At 43.5% G+C, this 18,149-nt stretch overlaps 1 protein-coding gene across 5 annotated transcripts in view; it reads right to left on the bottom strand.

Moving 5' to 3' along the window:
• The window catches only part of Dclk2 (doublecortin like kinase 2), a 150,226-nt gene that overhangs the window by 20,605 nt on the left and 111,472 nt on the right, over positions 1 to 18,149 (bottom strand). For 3 of the 5 annotated variants that reach the window (XM_026384687.2, XM_026384688.2, XM_077803182.1), the window contains 5 exons: positions 14,741 to 14,816; positions 13,352 to 13,460; positions 12,342 to 12,399; positions 2,859 to 2,978; positions 2,520 to 2,666 (listed from right to left, as the gene is read on the bottom strand). In XM_026384687.2, coding sequence (XP_026240472.2) covers positions 2,520 to 2,666; positions 2,859 to 2,978; positions 12,342 to 12,399; positions 13,352 to 13,460; positions 14,741 to 14,816 — 510 coding nt within the window. The remainder of the gene's footprint in view (positions 1 to 2,519; positions 2,667 to 2,858; positions 2,979 to 12,341; positions 12,400 to 13,351; positions 13,461 to 14,740; positions 14,817 to 18,149) is intronic. The other 2 variants (XM_026384690.2, XM_026384689.2) reach the window with 1 other exon arrangement.

The raw sequence follows: 18,149 nt of genomic DNA, 5'->3' as shown, positions 1-18,149 counted from the left end.
AGTCAGACAGTGGAGGGGCCTGGCAGCTGCTGCTAGACGTGATAGTGAGAAGTCTGGAGACGTGAACACCACACTTTTGCTCTTATCCTGAGGCTTAACTTGCACCTCTGTCTCTTTTCCTCATTAGAGTTTGAAGACAAAGTCAGAATGTAACTTTTTTTTTTTTTTTAATACAGCAGGGATTTTTTTTTTCCAATTAGAACATGTAAAAATGAAATCCAGGTTGAATATCCCATATCAAAAAGGCTTGGGGGGCTGTGGATATAGCTCGTGGTGGAACACTTGCTTAGCATGTTCAAAGTTCCAAGATTCATTCCAGCAAATAAGCCATATTAGTGGACAAGGACTATGTGCATACATAGTCCTCGCTGCACAGGAAACTAAGGCAGTAGGGTGGTTGGAGCCCAGGAGATTGAGGCCAGTCTGAGCAAAGGAGTGAGATCCCTTCTCTTAAAAAACAAATGACAAAAGGAGGAGGGAAAAGGGAGGATCATGAACCAAAATCAATTTCCATGCATGTCTGAGTTTGTTAGGATGAACCCAACTACAGTGTATAACTACTGAGACCTAGTTATCAAGGAAAAAAAAAAAGTGGAAAAAAAACAGTAAATCTGTCTCCCCATCAGTTGATGCAAAACCTTGACACTAAAGAATTTGTTCACTTATTTAAAAAAAATGCACAGAACCATAGATGTTTTATATTTTGGAATATTTGCATATATATAATATTTAGGGGATGAGGTCCAAGTTCAACACAAATTAATTTATGTTTCATTTACAATATTTTAAATAATTTTGTTCATGAAACACAGTTTCATGGTGTGGAATATTGTGACACATTGGTACTTAAAAGTTGCATACTTTGGAGGATTTTGGATTTTGAATTTTGGGGTTGGGATGCCCAATCTGTTTAATTTCCACAAGGCAGATGATAGTTTAAAAAAAAATGGAGGCTGGGGATGTGGCTCAGTGGTAGCGCGCTTGCCTAGCATGCATGAGGCACTGGGTTTGAGTCTCAGCACCACATAAAAATAAAAGATACATTGTGTCCACCTAAAACTAAAAAATAAATATTTTTTTTTAAAAATGCACATACTTTTAGATGGACATTGAGAAATTATCAAATGCTATTACCAAAAAGGGAAGATGAAAATTCTGGATTAAAAAAACAATTAAAATCCCTGGGACGGCTCCAAAGGCTGCACACATATCTTTAAACAACCACGTGGGTGGTGCAAGCCGGAGCAGGGCATCCAGACCTGTGTTCAAGTGCCAGCTCCAGGCCAGCTGAGCGACCTCTGCACATGCACGGTGTGCTCACACGGTCCTGTCCAAGGCATTGGAGATGAAAAGGAAACTGAGACATCAACCTCGTCTCTGTGGTGCTTACACCTGAAGGACGGACGAGTGGAAGATAAACCCCAACACCGTGGCAAGTGCAGCAGGGGCCTGAGGTAACCGGAGCTAAGCCCTGCTCCGAGCGTCTGGGGTCAAGTTGAAGATCTAACTCTTGCTCTCAGCGTCTCACAAGAGGAAGAGGTTTGCCACACTGAGGGGAGAGGGGATGCTGCAAATGGCGACCAGGATGGACAGAAGCAGCGGAGGTCAGGCTGGGCTGCTGGGGAGGAGGTTGGGTTGCCATGGTGCAGAACACTCGGCTAACCTCACCTCCCAAGTGCTAAGTATGATACTCAGCCCAAAAAGGTGGGAGAAGTCAACTGTCCAGCGTGTGTTTAGAGGGATGTGTGCATGCAAAATTCCACAAGCTTCTCTAAACTCCCTCTGCAGTGTGGTCACAAGAACTGGCTCCCCACGAGCAAGCTGTGTTGTTATCAAGGAACACTATGGAGGTGAGTTATGACAGGAGAGGAGGCTGGAAAAGTAGACTGGGATGTTTATGGCGATCCCTGAGGGTCACAGTTATGAACAAGGCTTTTCCTCCTGTAGAATAGGATAATGACACTTTCAAGAAAAATTAGCATCTCCTGGTCTCAATTTCCACACTGTAAAACTGAGACGGACGGGACTATTTCCAAAATTCTCTCCTGCACTTAAAGGAACCTCCATGTTCTACTTTGGTCTCCTAGGAATCTCTACTTCTTTCTCCAAATTTATTTTACAGAATTTTTGACCCATAAAATAAATTTCATGCTCTTCTTTCTTCAGTCAATATCATTGCTATAGGGACTGGGGTTGTGGCTCAGTGGTAGAACACTCACCTAGCACATGTGAGGCCCTAGGTTCAATCCTTAGCACCAAATAAAAACAAATAAATAAAATAAATACATTAAAAAATGGAAATCAATCAAAACATCTAATGTCTGGTAAACAGTAAATGCAAATCAATTCAAGAAACTATTAGTATTTTAAGATGGCTGACTTGACTCCTGCTGCAGGACCTGAGCTCTTACTGCAGGACTGGTTTAGACCCTGGTCCGTCACTGCTTGCTTGCACATGATACGACCATTTTAAAGGACAAACAGTGCAAGGTGAAACAGAAGACAGGAAGACGACGTACCAAGAGGTTCTCTGGCTTGATGTCTCTGTGCACGATGCTGAGGCTGTGGAGATACCTGAGGGCGTTGGCCAGGTTGTACACCATGGCGCTGCCATCTCTCTCCGTGTACTTGGTTGAAGAAGTAATTGCATCAAAGAGGTCTCCACCCTGAAGGATATGGAAAAGAACTCAGCAAAACATCAGCGGTGCAGAAGGCCAAGGAAGTGCTTCAGGTGCTGCTAAAACTGACGATTGTGAACAAGGAAAGTTACAGGCAGCAAGACACATGTCTGATCAGGCCTTCCAGGAACACTGTGAAGCCCTGGGATCGGGCGCCGAGGGGATTGAGCATCTCCTCACCTTGACCAGTTCCATCACCAGGAAGAGCTCGGTCGCCGTCTCCATCTCCTCGACGAGCATGATGATGTTGGGGTGTTTCACTCTACGCAGTATGGACACTTCGTTCTCAATCAGGTGTTCCTGTCAAGTGAAGGGGGCAGAGAGGGTCAGAGCCCACAGCCCCCTCTGCCCCGTCCCTGTGGATAATACTCCGGTAGACCCGAGGCCAAGGAGGCATCTCTTGATACAGAGGCAACCACATCCCCTACCTACTTGGCTCCTACAGGACAGGACAGGTCAGTGCGGATAAGAACCAGACCTCTGAACGTGCCCCAGAAGCTCAGAGGTGCTTCTCTGAAACATAAAGCATATTGCTTCAACTCAGGGGCTGTGACTGGTGAAAGAGTGGGCACATAGCACTGTGCTTTGCAAGTCAGTGGACCACTTTAAATTCCACTACAGACTCCAAAGTAAGGATGAGGCATGTGCACCTGGATGCAGTGGCACATGCCTGTAATCCCAACGACTCAGGAGGCTGAGGCAGGAGGATCGCAAGTTCAAAGCCAGCCTCAGCAACTTAGCCAGGCTGTAAGCAATTTAGTGAGACCCTGTCTCAAAATAAAAAAATAAAAATAAAAAGGGCTGGGGATGTGACTTAGTGGTTAAACAACCTCTGGTTCAAATCCCTGGTACCCACCCCCCCAAAAAAAAGATAAGGCAGCAAGGCATGTAGAAAAACTTGGTAAGCTTATGGCACATAACACACCTGGCATTAAACATTTTTAGTTTTTAACCATTACCAATATGAATTTTACTTCCGTGCTGAAATTCAATAAAAAAAAAAGGAAACTTCCTGCCTTTATAACTAGATATGAAATCCTTCACCAGATGGCTGGTCCTGCTCATCTTGCATTTCAGAAATCTGAAAACACATAGCGCCATGGGGACCACTACTCTCATTTTAACTTAATCACTTCTCTGAAAATGCCACCTGATTATCAGCCCTGGTGAGTAATGCAGTTGGGATCCGTGCTGTAGCAAAATGTTTACTTACAGAAATTAAGGAATCATTCTCAATACGTGAAGCCATGAATCACGAGCAATGATTGCTTTATTTTAAATGAGACATGAAAACCCCTTGGCAATACCACATTTGTTGATCCTCATTAATGTCAACGATGAATTATTTTGAATTTAGAGAATGCTCTATAAAATGTGCTAATTGCCTTCTTACCACATTCTAGGAACTCAAACTGGATAGCTTTTACATAAAATGTACCTTATGAGAAATATCATTCACTACCTAAACACACATGTATGTACACACCTACATAGATACGTGCATCCATATCATTCATATTGCTCCTGTGCCTTTTCCATTACAAATCTCAGAGCAAAATTTAGTGCTCTGAAATAGTATTTTATCCCTCGTTGGATACCATCTACGGTTCCTCTCTTGTCTTCATGTATCCATGTATGTATGTATTTTTACTCTAAGCCATTTCAAATCCTTTTTGACGATAGCTGGAGATATTAACTATGACCAATAAATAAATAGCATTCAGAGAAAATCTGCTGCAAGCTCTTGCATATGGCCAGTCGTGTTGCTCGAGCGTGGAATGCACCGCGCTCGTCCAAGAAGTCACTCGATAAATGTTGGCAGGTGACAGCGCAAACGCTAAGCAGAAGCAAAGAGAAGGAAGGAACCAACCACGGCTAGAAATCTGCTCACTCATGTCGGTCACTATAAGGTATTTGGGTAATCTTTTAACTCTTCATCCTTAGAAGAGTCCTTGGAAGTAGGAATGCAAACCTAGGTGTCCAGCATCTGAGTCTACATCCCCCGCACGACACCTGGCTTTTCTAAGGGGAATGCTTCAGTAAAATTCAACTTGGAATTTTTCTAAATGAAAATGAAAGCTACAAAGCTGAAAATATTTAATGCTACAAGCAGTAGCATTCACAATGACCTGGGGGTGGAGAATCACACCAAGCTTCGTGTAAGAAGAAAAATCTGAAATCTACACAGAGAGTAAGGCTGGGAAGTCTTTGACTAAGTTAGGACTCACCCAGCACTTCCAAACCTTCCAGAAACACAGCAGTCCTCAGACCTCGCAAACCACCGCTGGGAAGGGAAGACAGGGCCTCCTCCCCGCTTCCAAGTACCATCTGTCTAAGTTACAGAGCAGTCCACTGCAGCAGGCGGCCAGAGACCTGTCCCTCCCTCGGGAAGCAGCTGTGCACCCCACGCTGTCGTCACAAATGAAAGGCTTGGCAAACCCTTCACATTTATTCACACATTTTGAAGCATTTAGATCATCTGTGCCAAGTATGTCCCTAGTCACACTAAAAAAAGCAGAGTTATATGCAAAAGCAAGCAAATGGATTTGTTTCACTTTTATGTGAAGCCAAGACAATGACAGTTACTACCACTGTAGTAAAATAGGCTTTTTATTTTATGGTGCCAGGGATGGAACCCAGGGTCACTCTACCACTGAGCTACAACCCCGACCCCCTTTTTCATTTATTTTATTTTTTTAATTTTGATCAAACCTGTGATCCTCCTGCCTCAGCTTCCCAAGTCACTGGGATTACAAGTAGGCGTCACCATGCCCAGGTGAGGCTTTTCATTTAAAAGCTAAGTGTATCTATCACTTCAACTCTTCTCCCCAATTCCTTTTCTCCCAAGTTGGAAGAGTCTATAAACTTGCTTCTCCAGGTCTCTAACTGTGATGTGAATTTACATGTGTCAAGTAACCCCTACCACCAGGACCCCAAGCAGCTCTCTCAAATTGGGAGTTAAAGTCAGATGTCTGCCACACAAGCAAACTACAACTCCCCAAAGTCATTATCTTTTTCAATCAAAGGCATGTGGAAAGCCTTGGGGGCCACACTGTGCACTCCTCCCAGGGCCACCAGCAGGGTGGTGTGTCAAATACCAAGCAAGCACTGCAGCCCTGCTTCCTCCGCCATCACCCACCATCTCGCTCTCGGCACCCACCTGACAACGGCCAGGACCCCAAGCACAGGGAACGCCTCCGTTGGAGGTGGGAGCTGGGGGCCTCTGCTCCTCCACCTCTCCCCATCCCTGTGGAACTGCCTACGAACCAACGCTCCGCTTTCTAAACCAATCACCATCAGAAGCGAACCAAAGCACTTCCCAGAAACGTCAGGTGTAGACGTCGTCTCCCCATTTCTCAGGCAACCCATATGTAGTCCGTTTCTCATATTTAAAAGTATTCTCTAATTACATTTTCAAGAATGTTTTAAAATATCATATGAATATTACTTTTGTTCTGCCTCATCTTGGGCCCAGAGCAATGGGGTTGTTCACAGTATTGGATCATCTACTGTTACTCATGTTAGGGGACTCACGATTCTAATGCCAAAAAGTTCACCTGTGAGTCATTTCAGTGTTCTGCAGCTCAGCAGGAGGGTAAATGACAAGACTGCCAACCTGGCAAAGGACATGGCCTTACCCTTTGACCTTGGTGATTGTGTGTGTGTGTGTTGGGGTGGGGGGAGTACCAGTACCAGGGATTGAACCCAGGAGTATTTAACCACCAAGCCACATCCCCAGCCCTTTTTCCTATTTTTATTTAGAAACAGAGTCTTGCTAAGTTGCTTAGAGCCTTGTTAAGTTGCTGAGGCTGGCTTTGAACTCGTGATCCTCCTGCCTCAGCCACCTGAGCCACTAGAATTATAGGTATGAGCCACTCACCCGGTGACCATGGCACTTTTTAAAAATGTTTTTTCTTTTAATTGTAAATGGACACAATATTTTATTTATTTATTTTTAAGGTGCTGAGGATTGAACCCAGTGCCTCACACATGCTCCACCACTGAGCCACCACACCAGCCCTGCCAAGGCAATTTTTAGCAAAGAGAGAGACAGAGAAACAGATTATGGAAGCCAACAATTCTCTCAAAACAAACCAATCCTCTGGTCTCCATCCTTCCCAGCCTCAAACAGTCCTTTCCTCTGCCCTCTCTTTCTCGCTGGCTGCCCCCAGCAGAAGGGGAAATCCCACCAATTTGAAGCTTTCCCCTCATCATCTAAGATCTCCCATCACTCACCAGTTCCTGCCCCTCTACCTCTGCAGGCGCCTCTGAATCTGTCCACTCACTCTTTCTACCCCTCTTGCCAATGTCCTGCCTTCTCGCACTTGCACAGGTGATTTTCTGTCTGGAACTCTACCCACCTCTTGTAATCTACTATCTAATCCTCAGGACGAGGCTGGACCTCACCTCCTCTGCTCAGTAGGGCCAGCTTCGATGACCCTCTCACATGCTCCCACTGTCCCCTGCTCTGCACCGGTCAGCCTTTTGAAGGATGACTTCCACCGTCTTCCAGCAGTCGTGCACTTCCTCTGAACTGAGAGTGCGTGTTCCACAGCTAGCCCCATCACTAACACGTAGCAGGTACCCAAGCGTTTGTGTGCATGAGCACATGCCTCATGCACTCCTCCCGCTCAGCGCTGGCTTTACAGCTGCAACTGTACTGCTTAGTAAACACTACTGAGGACAATACAGGAGGCAAAATGTTCCCATCACTACAAGGACCACTTCTGGGGTGAACGACAGCCACCCACCGATATCAAGTGCTAATCCCTAGAATTTGTAAATATGATTATTTGCAAAAAGGGCTTCTGGAGATATGGTTAAGGGGTCTGCAATTTAGAGAGAGCCCTGGATTATCTGGACAAGCTCTACATGCCATCACAAGTGTCTTCTAAGAACAAGGCAGGAGCTCTCACACAGAAGAGAGGTGACATGGGGATGGAGACAGACTGGAGGGACGTGGTCACAAGCCTGAGAACCTGTCACATGAAATTGTTCAGAGGCAAGAGACAGGTCTCCCCCAAAGCCCCAGAAGGAGTGTGGATTTCTAACTTGTGGCCTCCAGAACTATGAGAAAAATTTTTGTTGTTGTTTTAAGCCACTAAGTTTGTGGTAATTTATTCTAATAGCCTCAGAAAACTAACACCATATACTTTGGGATTTGTGCACCATCTGGGCCTATGTTAATTAACTTGAGCATTGCTGTGGCCAAAATACCTGGGAGACAACTTAGGAGAAGGAAACGTTTATTTTGGCTCGTGGTTTCAGAGAGTTAGTCCTCGGTGGGCCAACTCCATTGCCCTCGGCCCAAGATGAGGCAGAACATCATGGCAGAAGGGCCAACTGAGGGAAGCCACTAGACTCATAATGGCTGTCGCAGAGGATGGAGGTGGGAGGTGGGAAGGGAAGACGAACCCTTCCAGGGCACACCCTCAGGGACCCACCTTCTGTAGCCATGCCCCACTTGTCTACAACTGCCACCAAGATAGTCCATTCAAACCAGGATGAGGTCATGGTTCTCAAAATCTAATCATCTCATCTCTGAGTATTCCTGCATTGACACAGGAGATTTGGGGGAACATCTCTTATCCAAATCATAACATTCTGCCTTGGAGTCCCAAAAAGCTCATTTTCATCTCAGAAAGCAAAGTGCATTTGGCTCATCTCCGAGAGTCCCCTTACTCCTAACAGTTCCCCCCTTGGCCAAAAGTCAAAGTCCAAAGTCTCCTCTGAAACTCAAGGCAAACTCTTGGCTGTCAGCCCCTGTGATGATCGAGGCAAGTTACAGATCACCAATATCCAGTGGCACAGAGTAAACACTCCCAATCTGAAAGAGAGGAAGAGAGGCACAGAAAGAAAGGATGGTACCAAAACCCAGTCAGGCACACAGGTCCCATAACTCCACAGGAGAACATCTAGGGCACCTGGAGGGATATGCCCTCCAAAGGGCTTGGGCAGCCTGGCCCCTTGACCTTACTAGTTGCAGTATTCATGGCTTCTCTCTTAACCTGGCTCTCCCTGCTTCCTGGCCGCCATGAAGGAGCACCACTTTTCCACCCCACCCTTCGGCCATGAGGTTCTGCCTCACCTTGGTCCCGGAATAATTAACTCAGACAGCCGTGAGCTCAAGCTCTGAAACCATGAGCCAAAATAAACCTGACTTCCTCCAAAATATTCTAGTCGGCTATTTTGGTCACAGTGATGCAAAGATGACCGACACAGGGCTCATACATGTAGGTCATGTATGCAAAACTATATGCAGGGAGAGAAAGAAGGACCATATCTAGGTATGACAACAGAAATCCCAGGGCTTCGTTCACAGTGGAGATTCAAAAAACATTAATTTAGAATGAAAGAAAATATTAAAACTGGAAGAATCCTTAACCTTCACAAAACCATAGCCTTCTCAACAGCCTCCTGAAGCCTAGCCCTGAGGCAGATCTTGCACTGATCTCCCACTTGGAAGGACCTAACATGATTTGTGTCCTCTGAGCCTTTGCCCAGCTGTTCTAGCTACCTGGTAGGCTTTTCTTCCACCGCTGCCTACTGACATCCTACTGCGGTTCCAGAGCCAGCTCGAATGCTTCCTGCTCTATGGCACCTTCGCTGGTCACCTGCTTCTCTCCCACATGCTTCCCATGGGCTCCTGTAACTCTCTACAGAGTTGGTGACAATTCATCTGTTAAATTATCCATTCCTAGCCCAGTGTCCTGCACATCAACACACACACACACCAAGTTCTAGGTAAATCAATCAATCAATCAATCAATGCTCATGTATATTTAAAAAGAAGAAACAGAAGGCAAGAGAGATGAGCATTTTTTCCCAGGTTCTTTTTACCATGAAGAAATAAATTGAACCCAGAGTGGGTGTATGGCAGATGGGCCACCGATCGGCCCCAAATTCCAGTCGCCGTTCTGCTTCTGTGACTTCTGGGAAGCTATTTAATCTAAATCTCTGCTTCCTTATCTGTAGAAGCTCATACAAATGTTTTGCGTCAGTGAAGGCAATGTACAAAGTTCCAATACATCTGGGATAAATAATATATTTTAAAAATCGCAGACATTTTCAGCATAATTAACTTCCTGCATTCAACCCAAAATACTTCAGAATAGTAGCTAAATGCACCCCTAAATTTTTTTTAAAAAATTGTCTAGACAATTTTTTATCTGCAAATAAAATTTCAGGCAGGCACAATGGTACAGGCCTGTAATCCCAGTGACCTGGGAAGCTGAGGCAGAAGGAGCACAAATTCAAGAGCAGCCTTGGCAACTCAGTGAAACCCCGTCTCAAAAAAGGGCTGGGGATGGAGCTCCCTCCCCAGTACTGCAAAAAAATTTTAAAAGTAAAAAAAAAACAAAAACAAAAAAAAAAAACTGTGATGAGAAAAACTGACTTACTTATAATAAAGTTTTAAAACCACAATTTGATACAGTCTTAATGTGGAAATAGTTGTTCAAATAAGCAAAAGGTAAAGATGCAAATAAGCAGAGGAGTAAGAATTATAAACACAGAATGACATTCAATAAAAAAGACAAGACCCCAGTGTTTGAAATTACCCCTTTATCTCAGCACTTGGTGCAGCAGACTAAAATTTTTAGCATACAAAGATCTTTTTTGCAACTGTAAAAACAGCTGTTTAAATTTTAATCAGGTAAACAGCATTCTTCCTACAGCAATGTTTTTTTACTTTTTTTAAAAAAAATGTTAATATAATTGTATAGAACCTGGCTCCCCAGATTATGAAACATTCTGCTTAAATTATACAACAGATGGAGAAAGCAACGGTTACATATGGGGAAAAGGCCATTGCCAGTGAAAAAGCTAATAATATTGTTAGAATAAGTAAAAGCACATACATTTAAAGTAAATAGTAAAAAGGAGTCACTTCACAGTCTCTGCTTTGCTGACCATCACAGAGCAGGATGGGGGGGGGGGTGGGTGAATGACAAATTTCCCTCCTGGCTTCTCTATTTCAGGGACTCTGAGAAGAAGATTTTTCTAAAAACTGTGTCACAACATTTTAAGTTTTCTGTGAAAATTACACAGTTTTGTAGATGTCCAGTGAAGACTAGTTTGGGAGTTCCATAAATGAAAAATCATTACTATCACATCAAATCCCGTTAATTTTAAAGTCTACATTCCCCTGGAGTATTAATAACATTCACATGTGGGCCCAGAGATGTCATTTAGTGTATCACGTATGAGGACCTGAGTTGATCCCCAGCACTGCCGAAAAAACCAAAATCTTATCACATACTGGCACTTCTCTACACGTTTTCCATCCGTTGATTAGTTACAACTGATCGAATCTTTTAGGTATTATTGGTAAATATATTTTAGAGGAAAAAAACAGAGACCCCTCCCCCTTTACTGGGGGGGGTGCTGTCACACAGCAAGAAAAGGCAAGAAAAGGCAGAGCCAGGATTAAACTTTATATGTCCTGTCCCCACAGTAACACTGTCCAACAGGAATACAATGTGATCCATATTTGTAATTATAAGTCTTCCAATAGCCACATTAAAATATTAAAAGCAGGTAAAATTAACTTAAAAATATAACTTGCTTAACCCACTATATCCAAAATATTCTATGATCATCCAAATACAAAGATATTAATGAAATATTTTATATTCTTTTTCATAATACTAAGCCTTCAAAATATGGTATTTTACACCCACCCCATAGTTCAATTCAGACCAGCCTCATTTTGAGGCTTGCAGCTCCAGTGTTGGACACTGTGGTTCTACACCTGCACGCCAATCAAGAGAGCAGACTATCTACTAGGAAGGAATCTGTAAAAGTCAATGTAATCATTGTCAGTGAATATTCGTTTTTGCAAACAAAGTTAAAGTGCCAGTACTCTAACATTTCAACAGTTCATCTTTCCCCACCCAGGATGAGAGTCGGGACAGGATTAAAAAAAATGTCCATCGTGTTGACAATACAGTTCGGCACAGCGTTCATACAAATCTTGACCAGCATTGGTTTCCAATCATTTCAAGAATGTCTGTATAGCTAGTACTCTTGGAACATATGGATAGGGTTTCCCTCAGGGGCAAAGGGCAGATTGCATTCATGACCACGAAAATAAAAATAATGTTTTCCTCTGGGGAAAAGTTGGGGCAGGTTTGCTAGCAGCTCCCTCCTCAGGCTGGGGTTGTCTAAGCCTGTGCGTCTTCAGATCAGATACAGACCACTGTGTGTGCAGCTTTCAACAGGGACCCTTCCTATCCCTTCCATGAAGCCTGGGAGTTGAGGGGAACCAAAGCAAACTTGAAGTTCGTGCTGCCCACTACACCATGAGCATGGAGCTGCTGTTTGATCCAGGCATCCTGTGAAGCTGGAAGACCACCACCGCTTGGAACTGGTCCCTCTCAGGCCCCTCACACACCTTAACACACTCTGGAAAGTTGCTAGATTTTTAACTGGGCATCATCCAGAGAAGAGAACTTGTATTTTCTATAACTAGAACCAAGATCAAATCAATTTACTGGTTTAGGATTAACATTAGGATTAACAGCAGGAAAAACCATCTGACTGCTTTCCTGGCTGTTCCTGGGGGTCAGTTCCTGCCACGATGGTCTTGTCAAACATTCCCCGTACTAAACATCCCGTCACAGTGTTCCACTTTCTTTTAGGAAGCAGTTATGCACACCATACCTTTCCACAACACTTGGCTTTGTCTATGATCTTCAGAGCAAATTCCTTTCCAGTGGACCTAGGAGTAATCAGAGGAGGACCATTTAAAGACACAATCACAGATACCATCCTTCCTAATTTCCCAGAGAGCACAGACTCAGGGAATAAGGTTTGGCTGTTTCCTTTGCGCGTTCAAGACGATGTCTCGGGGAAAAAAGGTACTCAAAATAGAAAATAAAATCCCAAACAACAATGCATGTTAGTTAAATTCCTTTAATAAATATTATTATAGTATTATTAACTCATATTTGAAGTGTTGAAATTCTGCTGTATCAGAGCTAAACAAGAAATCATTTTTCCCCATTTAAATCTCAAGACAGATCTCTTAGGAAACATAATAAAATTGGGAATCACCTTAATGATAAACATTTTATTATCAATTAATGTATCTTTATATTAATACATTCGTCACGTGAGCCTATGATTCAAAACTGGAAAGTTGCCCCAGACTTTCTGGTACTATATCATTCACACCTTTAAGTGGCTGTATCTGCCACCAAAGAGATCATTTCCTTGGGCACAAGCATCTTAACATGATTTAATCTGAATGTATCAAAAAATACTGATCCAAGAACAGCTCAGAGAAGACTCCCGTTCTATTGACAGTTCTCTCCAGTGACGCTGCTTCTGCTAGGGGGTTGGAGGACCCACTGATGAGGCCCTGCCTGGAAGATGAACTTTTATTTATTGTAAACCAAACCTTGCTTCCTATTTCTAACAAGTCCTTAGAAGTCACATATTTTACACTCTATTTGTATACATGTGTTTTTTTCTTGTCAATCTGTATGTGACATGTCAAATAGCTAGTCCTCAAGATAGACTCTTTCAGGAAGGAGAAAAGAGAGACTTCCCAGGAAGGTCTGAGTTCATTATGAATAAATTCTTCCCCACCACCACCACCAGAAGAGAGAATAAATCCCAAAGGAGAACCACAGGTGTAGAAGAACCCAGAACCCTCACTACCCACTCACCGGTCCATGCATTCTTTGACTACTGCAAAATTGCCATCACCAATGACCTTCCCAATTTTGTATTTCTCAAGAAGAGTTGATGATTCAGAGCACCTGTTTCCATTCACACCTGCAAAAAGGATAAAAGCAAATCTAAAGGAAATACCAGCATTTTGTATTGATTCCTATATGTTTCTAAAATAATAAACTGCAACACATTATTTTTTAAATCTATGGTGAAGCTAACGAAAATCTCAGCATATTTCCTAAATAGAATGCCTAAATCACCAATTTCCTTTTGACCTTGTTGGTTGGAATTAGAAACCAACAAAATCAACAAACGTAGCAAATCCTCGAAATGTCAGCTGAAATAAATTATTAGCCTTGGTTAAAAACGAAGCCTAACTAGAACTTTTCCAAACTCTTTTCAATGCTCAGGAAAGAAGAAAGGAAAGAGGGGCTGGGGATGTGGCTCAAGAGGTAGCGCGTGTAGCCCGGGCTCCATCCTCAGCACCACATACAAACAAAGATGTTGTGTCCGCCAATAACTAAAAAAAAATAAATATTAAAATTCTCTCTCTCTCTCTCTCTCTCTCTCTCTCTCAAAAAAAAAAAAGAAGAAAGGAAGGGGATAGAGGGAGGGATTTAATCTTAGAAAAGTTCAAGATTTCCATTTTTTCTTTTGTTTTTTTTTTGGTACTGAGAATTGAATACAGAAGAGCTATACCACTGAGCTACATCCTTAGTCTTTTTTTTTTTTCTTCCCCCACTTTGAGACAGGGTCTCTCCAAATTGAGGAGTGTCTCACTAATTTGTCCAGGCTGGCCTTGAACTTGCAATGTTCCTGCCTCAGCCTCCCAAATTGCTGGGATTTCAGGATGCACCACTGTAACCAGCACAATATCTCTAACTTTTCTGGTAAAGAAAGTTCTATACAGGTAAGATGTCTTCTGAAGGTTAACACCTGGCTCAAAGCCTTCTTAAAAAGGGGTGGGTGTGTGTGTGTGTGTGTGTGTGTGTGTGTGTGTGTGTGTGTGTGTGTGTTTTAGGACGCAGGTTAAGAAACTACTTCTCAAAATGTGTCCAGTGCCCAGCACTTAGGAGACATACACTTTTGTTATTTAATTGAGAAAAATGAAATGCACTTAGGAATTATGAGCAGATTATCAAAGAAAAATAAAGCCCAAGTCTCAACTTTGAAGATGCAGTGGCCTAATTAATGACAATGAGGTTTTATATACACTGAAGTGACCCCAACCCTTCCACCCGCTAAGGCTAACTGGGCTAACAGGTGACTCGACTACATTCATGTTGAGGAAGATCATAATTTGACACCCAGTGGGTTTGAGATGACTATTGGGTTCACCTGGATGATCTCCTTTACAAAGTCATGATCAGATTGACAACTACCTTCAGGACTCATGCAACGCTCAAGTTCAGGTCCACCATTCACATTGGAAGAAGATCTGCCGTGAGCAGAAATCTGCTGAAAGAGGAGAATGGCCATTACCTATGAGGATGCATTCACAGACCCAGGCTCAAGAGTCCTTAGAGAATAGACCATGCAACATAGAAGGATATAGAAAGAGAGGAAACGTTTGCTTTCTTCTCATCTCACCTCTCTTCCTGTACACATCACATTAATGCATTTCTTTCTTAGATATATTTTCAAGTCAGACTAGATAGCAGGAAAATTGACACTGTTTGTTTTTTTTTTAAGTGCACACAATCCTTTATTTTTCTGTGGTGCTGAGGACTGAACCCAGTGGCTCACATGTGCTAGGCAAGTGCTCTACCACTGAGCCACAACCTCAGCCCTGAAACTGCATTTGACTTTGGTAAAATGAAGGAGACTTTGTGGCATCACAGATGATTAAGGTTCTTATTAGTTGCAAAATAAGGCTTAGAACTGTAGACAATTCTAACAGCGCCAAGCCAAACATCTAGTTTCTAACAGTTCAATCATTTTATTGCCAAACAACAAAACGTAATAGGTGGACCATCAAACTTTTCAATATTTAACATTTTCTTTTGCTTTTTTCTTGTTTTATTTGTTTTTTTGGCATTGAAGTTGAAGGCAACTCCAGAATTGGTAGCACTCTATGAGATAATGTTTAGAAGTTAGAAATCAGGGCCCAGAGAGGGACTTATGGTAAGCCTAGGAGAAAATCACAATATTCTCTATTCCGTTCCCCACCCATAGCTACCACCCTGCTCGGGTGCTCCCCTGGCTTCCTTGGTCCCTCACCAGAGGTCTCTTGGTTGCTGTTAGTCTCTCCTCTATCACACGTTATTACCAAAGAAACTTTTCCTAAGGGCAGTTATAATATCACCCCCAGGATCCAAGAACCCTAGTGGGTCACTGTCACCAACAGAATGACCCCAAAACCTTCAACACAGCATTCAAGCCTCAATCTGTACCCCTATCTACCTGACCAATATATTTCTTGCCACTTTTCTGGTGCATCTTATACTTACATTCACTCAAATGATTTTTTTTTAAAGTTAAACTTTCCAAGTCTTAAATTTCTGCTCCATAAATGGAAAAAGTAGCATCAAACAGCTAGATATTTGACAGAGAATAAAAATTAGCTCATATCTAAAAAATAATTTAGCACAGGCACTGTGGCATAACGCAAACTCAACGTTAGTTATCAGACCTTTTTTTGAAATACCTAGCACAGAACTATTGTGTGTGTGTGTGTGTAGTGCTGGGGATTGAACCCTACCACCTTGTGCGTGTAAGGCAAGCACTATCAACCCAGCTACATCCCTAGCACTGAACCTTGAGATGACTGAATGTTTTGAATTGTTGACTACCAAATGGATAAGAGACCTCTGGCTAAACATTCATTCAGAATTGATTCCCCCCCCACCTCTAACCCAACTGTTTCTAGATTGAAAACTGTCAACGATCAGATCCTAATTGAGCTGATATCAGCCAAATTCTTAATGGAAGAAACATAACAACAACATAATTTTTTTCCAGAAAGTGAAATCTTAAAAGATAAACAGATCCCTGCTGGTTACTGCTTGACCCCAGAACAAACAACTGGGGAGACGGATTGTTAATGCCAGAGAACGACAGGGGCAGTGATCTGTTGGCCTGCAGGCCTAAATCTCATATCCTGGGACAGGCAGCCACACAGTCTCAGTCCATAGCTGGTCGGGTCTGGCATGGACACTGGGCAAGAACCGTCTCCCTTCCACACTCAGAGCCTCAGAACCTTGGGTAGGTGGGTGTGCCGTCCCCACACCCCCTGCGGCAGTCCTAAGAGCTGCCATGGTCCGGGCTCAGCCTGTGACCCGCTTGCTCAGTTTTCCTGGAAGCAGGTAACACTCTTGCAAGTCCTTTTTCCTGATCTAATTTGAGTAAGTACTGGTTTGCTGCAAACTGCCCTGTCCTGCCTGATTCCAGGACTGGAAACCAAGTCTCAGCAGGGCTGAAACAGCATCCTTCCTTGCATGAACATGGGCGCACATCCAGCCCCTCCCAGCATCTACTCACTGAGCTCCTGTGAACCATTGTAACTCTCCCAGTGTTTATTTTGATTACCCCCCACCCTCTTACCCTATCCTGATTCCCTGTCCAGCCCAATAATTACAAACCCGGTTTGTGTTTAGGATTCCAGGGAGACAAAAAGCAGACAGAGAGACCAGGAAACAGAACAGGTGGTGAAAGCTGGTTCTCTGGCCCCAAAAAGAGAATGGCAACTGGGCGGAAGCCTGGAGACCAAGAGGAAGAGGGACCTCGTGGAGGGAGAGGGCTTGGGGCCAAGTGAAATGCCACCCCGGTGTGTATCTGACAAAGGCCTCCCCAATTCACCAGGAAATGCAGCCGCCTTAGCAAATGGTGATGACAAGAACATGTTCCAAAATTGACTACTGTTTTTAAAGAGTTAAACCTCAAGCATTTAAAAATCCTATGTGAATTTAATGAGTGACTTATCCAATATATGCCTTTATTTGAAAATAAGGCTTTCATGAAGAAAATGAAAATATAAAGGGGATGATTTTAGTATAGCACAGCTGAACAGAGTCAGAATCAGACAACTTCCTTTCTCCCTCCTCACTGTTTAGTAACATCTATAGTAACCACCTGTGCTGTTTTAAACGCAAGCTGGGGAGAGAGGGTTACTGCTGCCCCCACGCCTCCAGTCCTAGGGGCAGACGGACGAGCACACTTAACACACTTCCATGAAGCCTCCACAGTCCAGGGCAGGTTCTCATGGTCACAAGTAAGGCCAAGGAGCCCCGAGAGGGAGCCGTCTTGCCAGGGCACAGCCCGAACTGTATCCTTGAGTCACTCTGCTTCTGATCAGGTTCACCTGACTTCCCAGTCATGAAGCCTGGCTCAACAGGGATACCAGAAAACCAGGGCATTCACCAAGATCCCTGGAAAACGGGAGGCAGCCCCTGCTCAACACAAAGCAGAGCATTCCCGGCGCGCCAAGAGCAGGGCACACAAAGAGCGACAAAGAGCGCGAGACTGCACAGAATTCTCACTGTTTCCCCTGCAGGATGTTTCGCATTTCCCTGGTAAAAGAATGACCTCTTACTGAAGCAGGGATTAAAGCAGCACCAGAAAAATCGAACATGGTATTTTTGATGAAAACTGTTCTATTTCGTGTTAAAAAAAAAATAACAAGTTTTATTAAAATCCCTTACAATGCTCATGAGCGTTCACCAACCCCAGTGCTGAGGTCCTCCTTGGTACGCACACAATGACGGCTAGATATGGCCCGCCAGTACCAGCTGGCTCAGCAAGAAGGGTTATGCAGGGGCAGGGAGGAGAGGGGATATAATTCCTTAGACAGGT

This window comes from Urocitellus parryii, chromosome 10 (assembly GCF_045843805.1).
Source record: "Urocitellus parryii isolate mUroPar1 chromosome 10, mUroPar1.hap1, whole genome shotgun sequence".
Classification (NCBI taxonomy): domain Eukaryota; kingdom Metazoa; phylum Chordata; class Mammalia; order Rodentia; family Sciuridae; genus Urocitellus; species Urocitellus parryii.
This window is presented reverse-complemented; position numbering and strand designations above follow the sequence as displayed.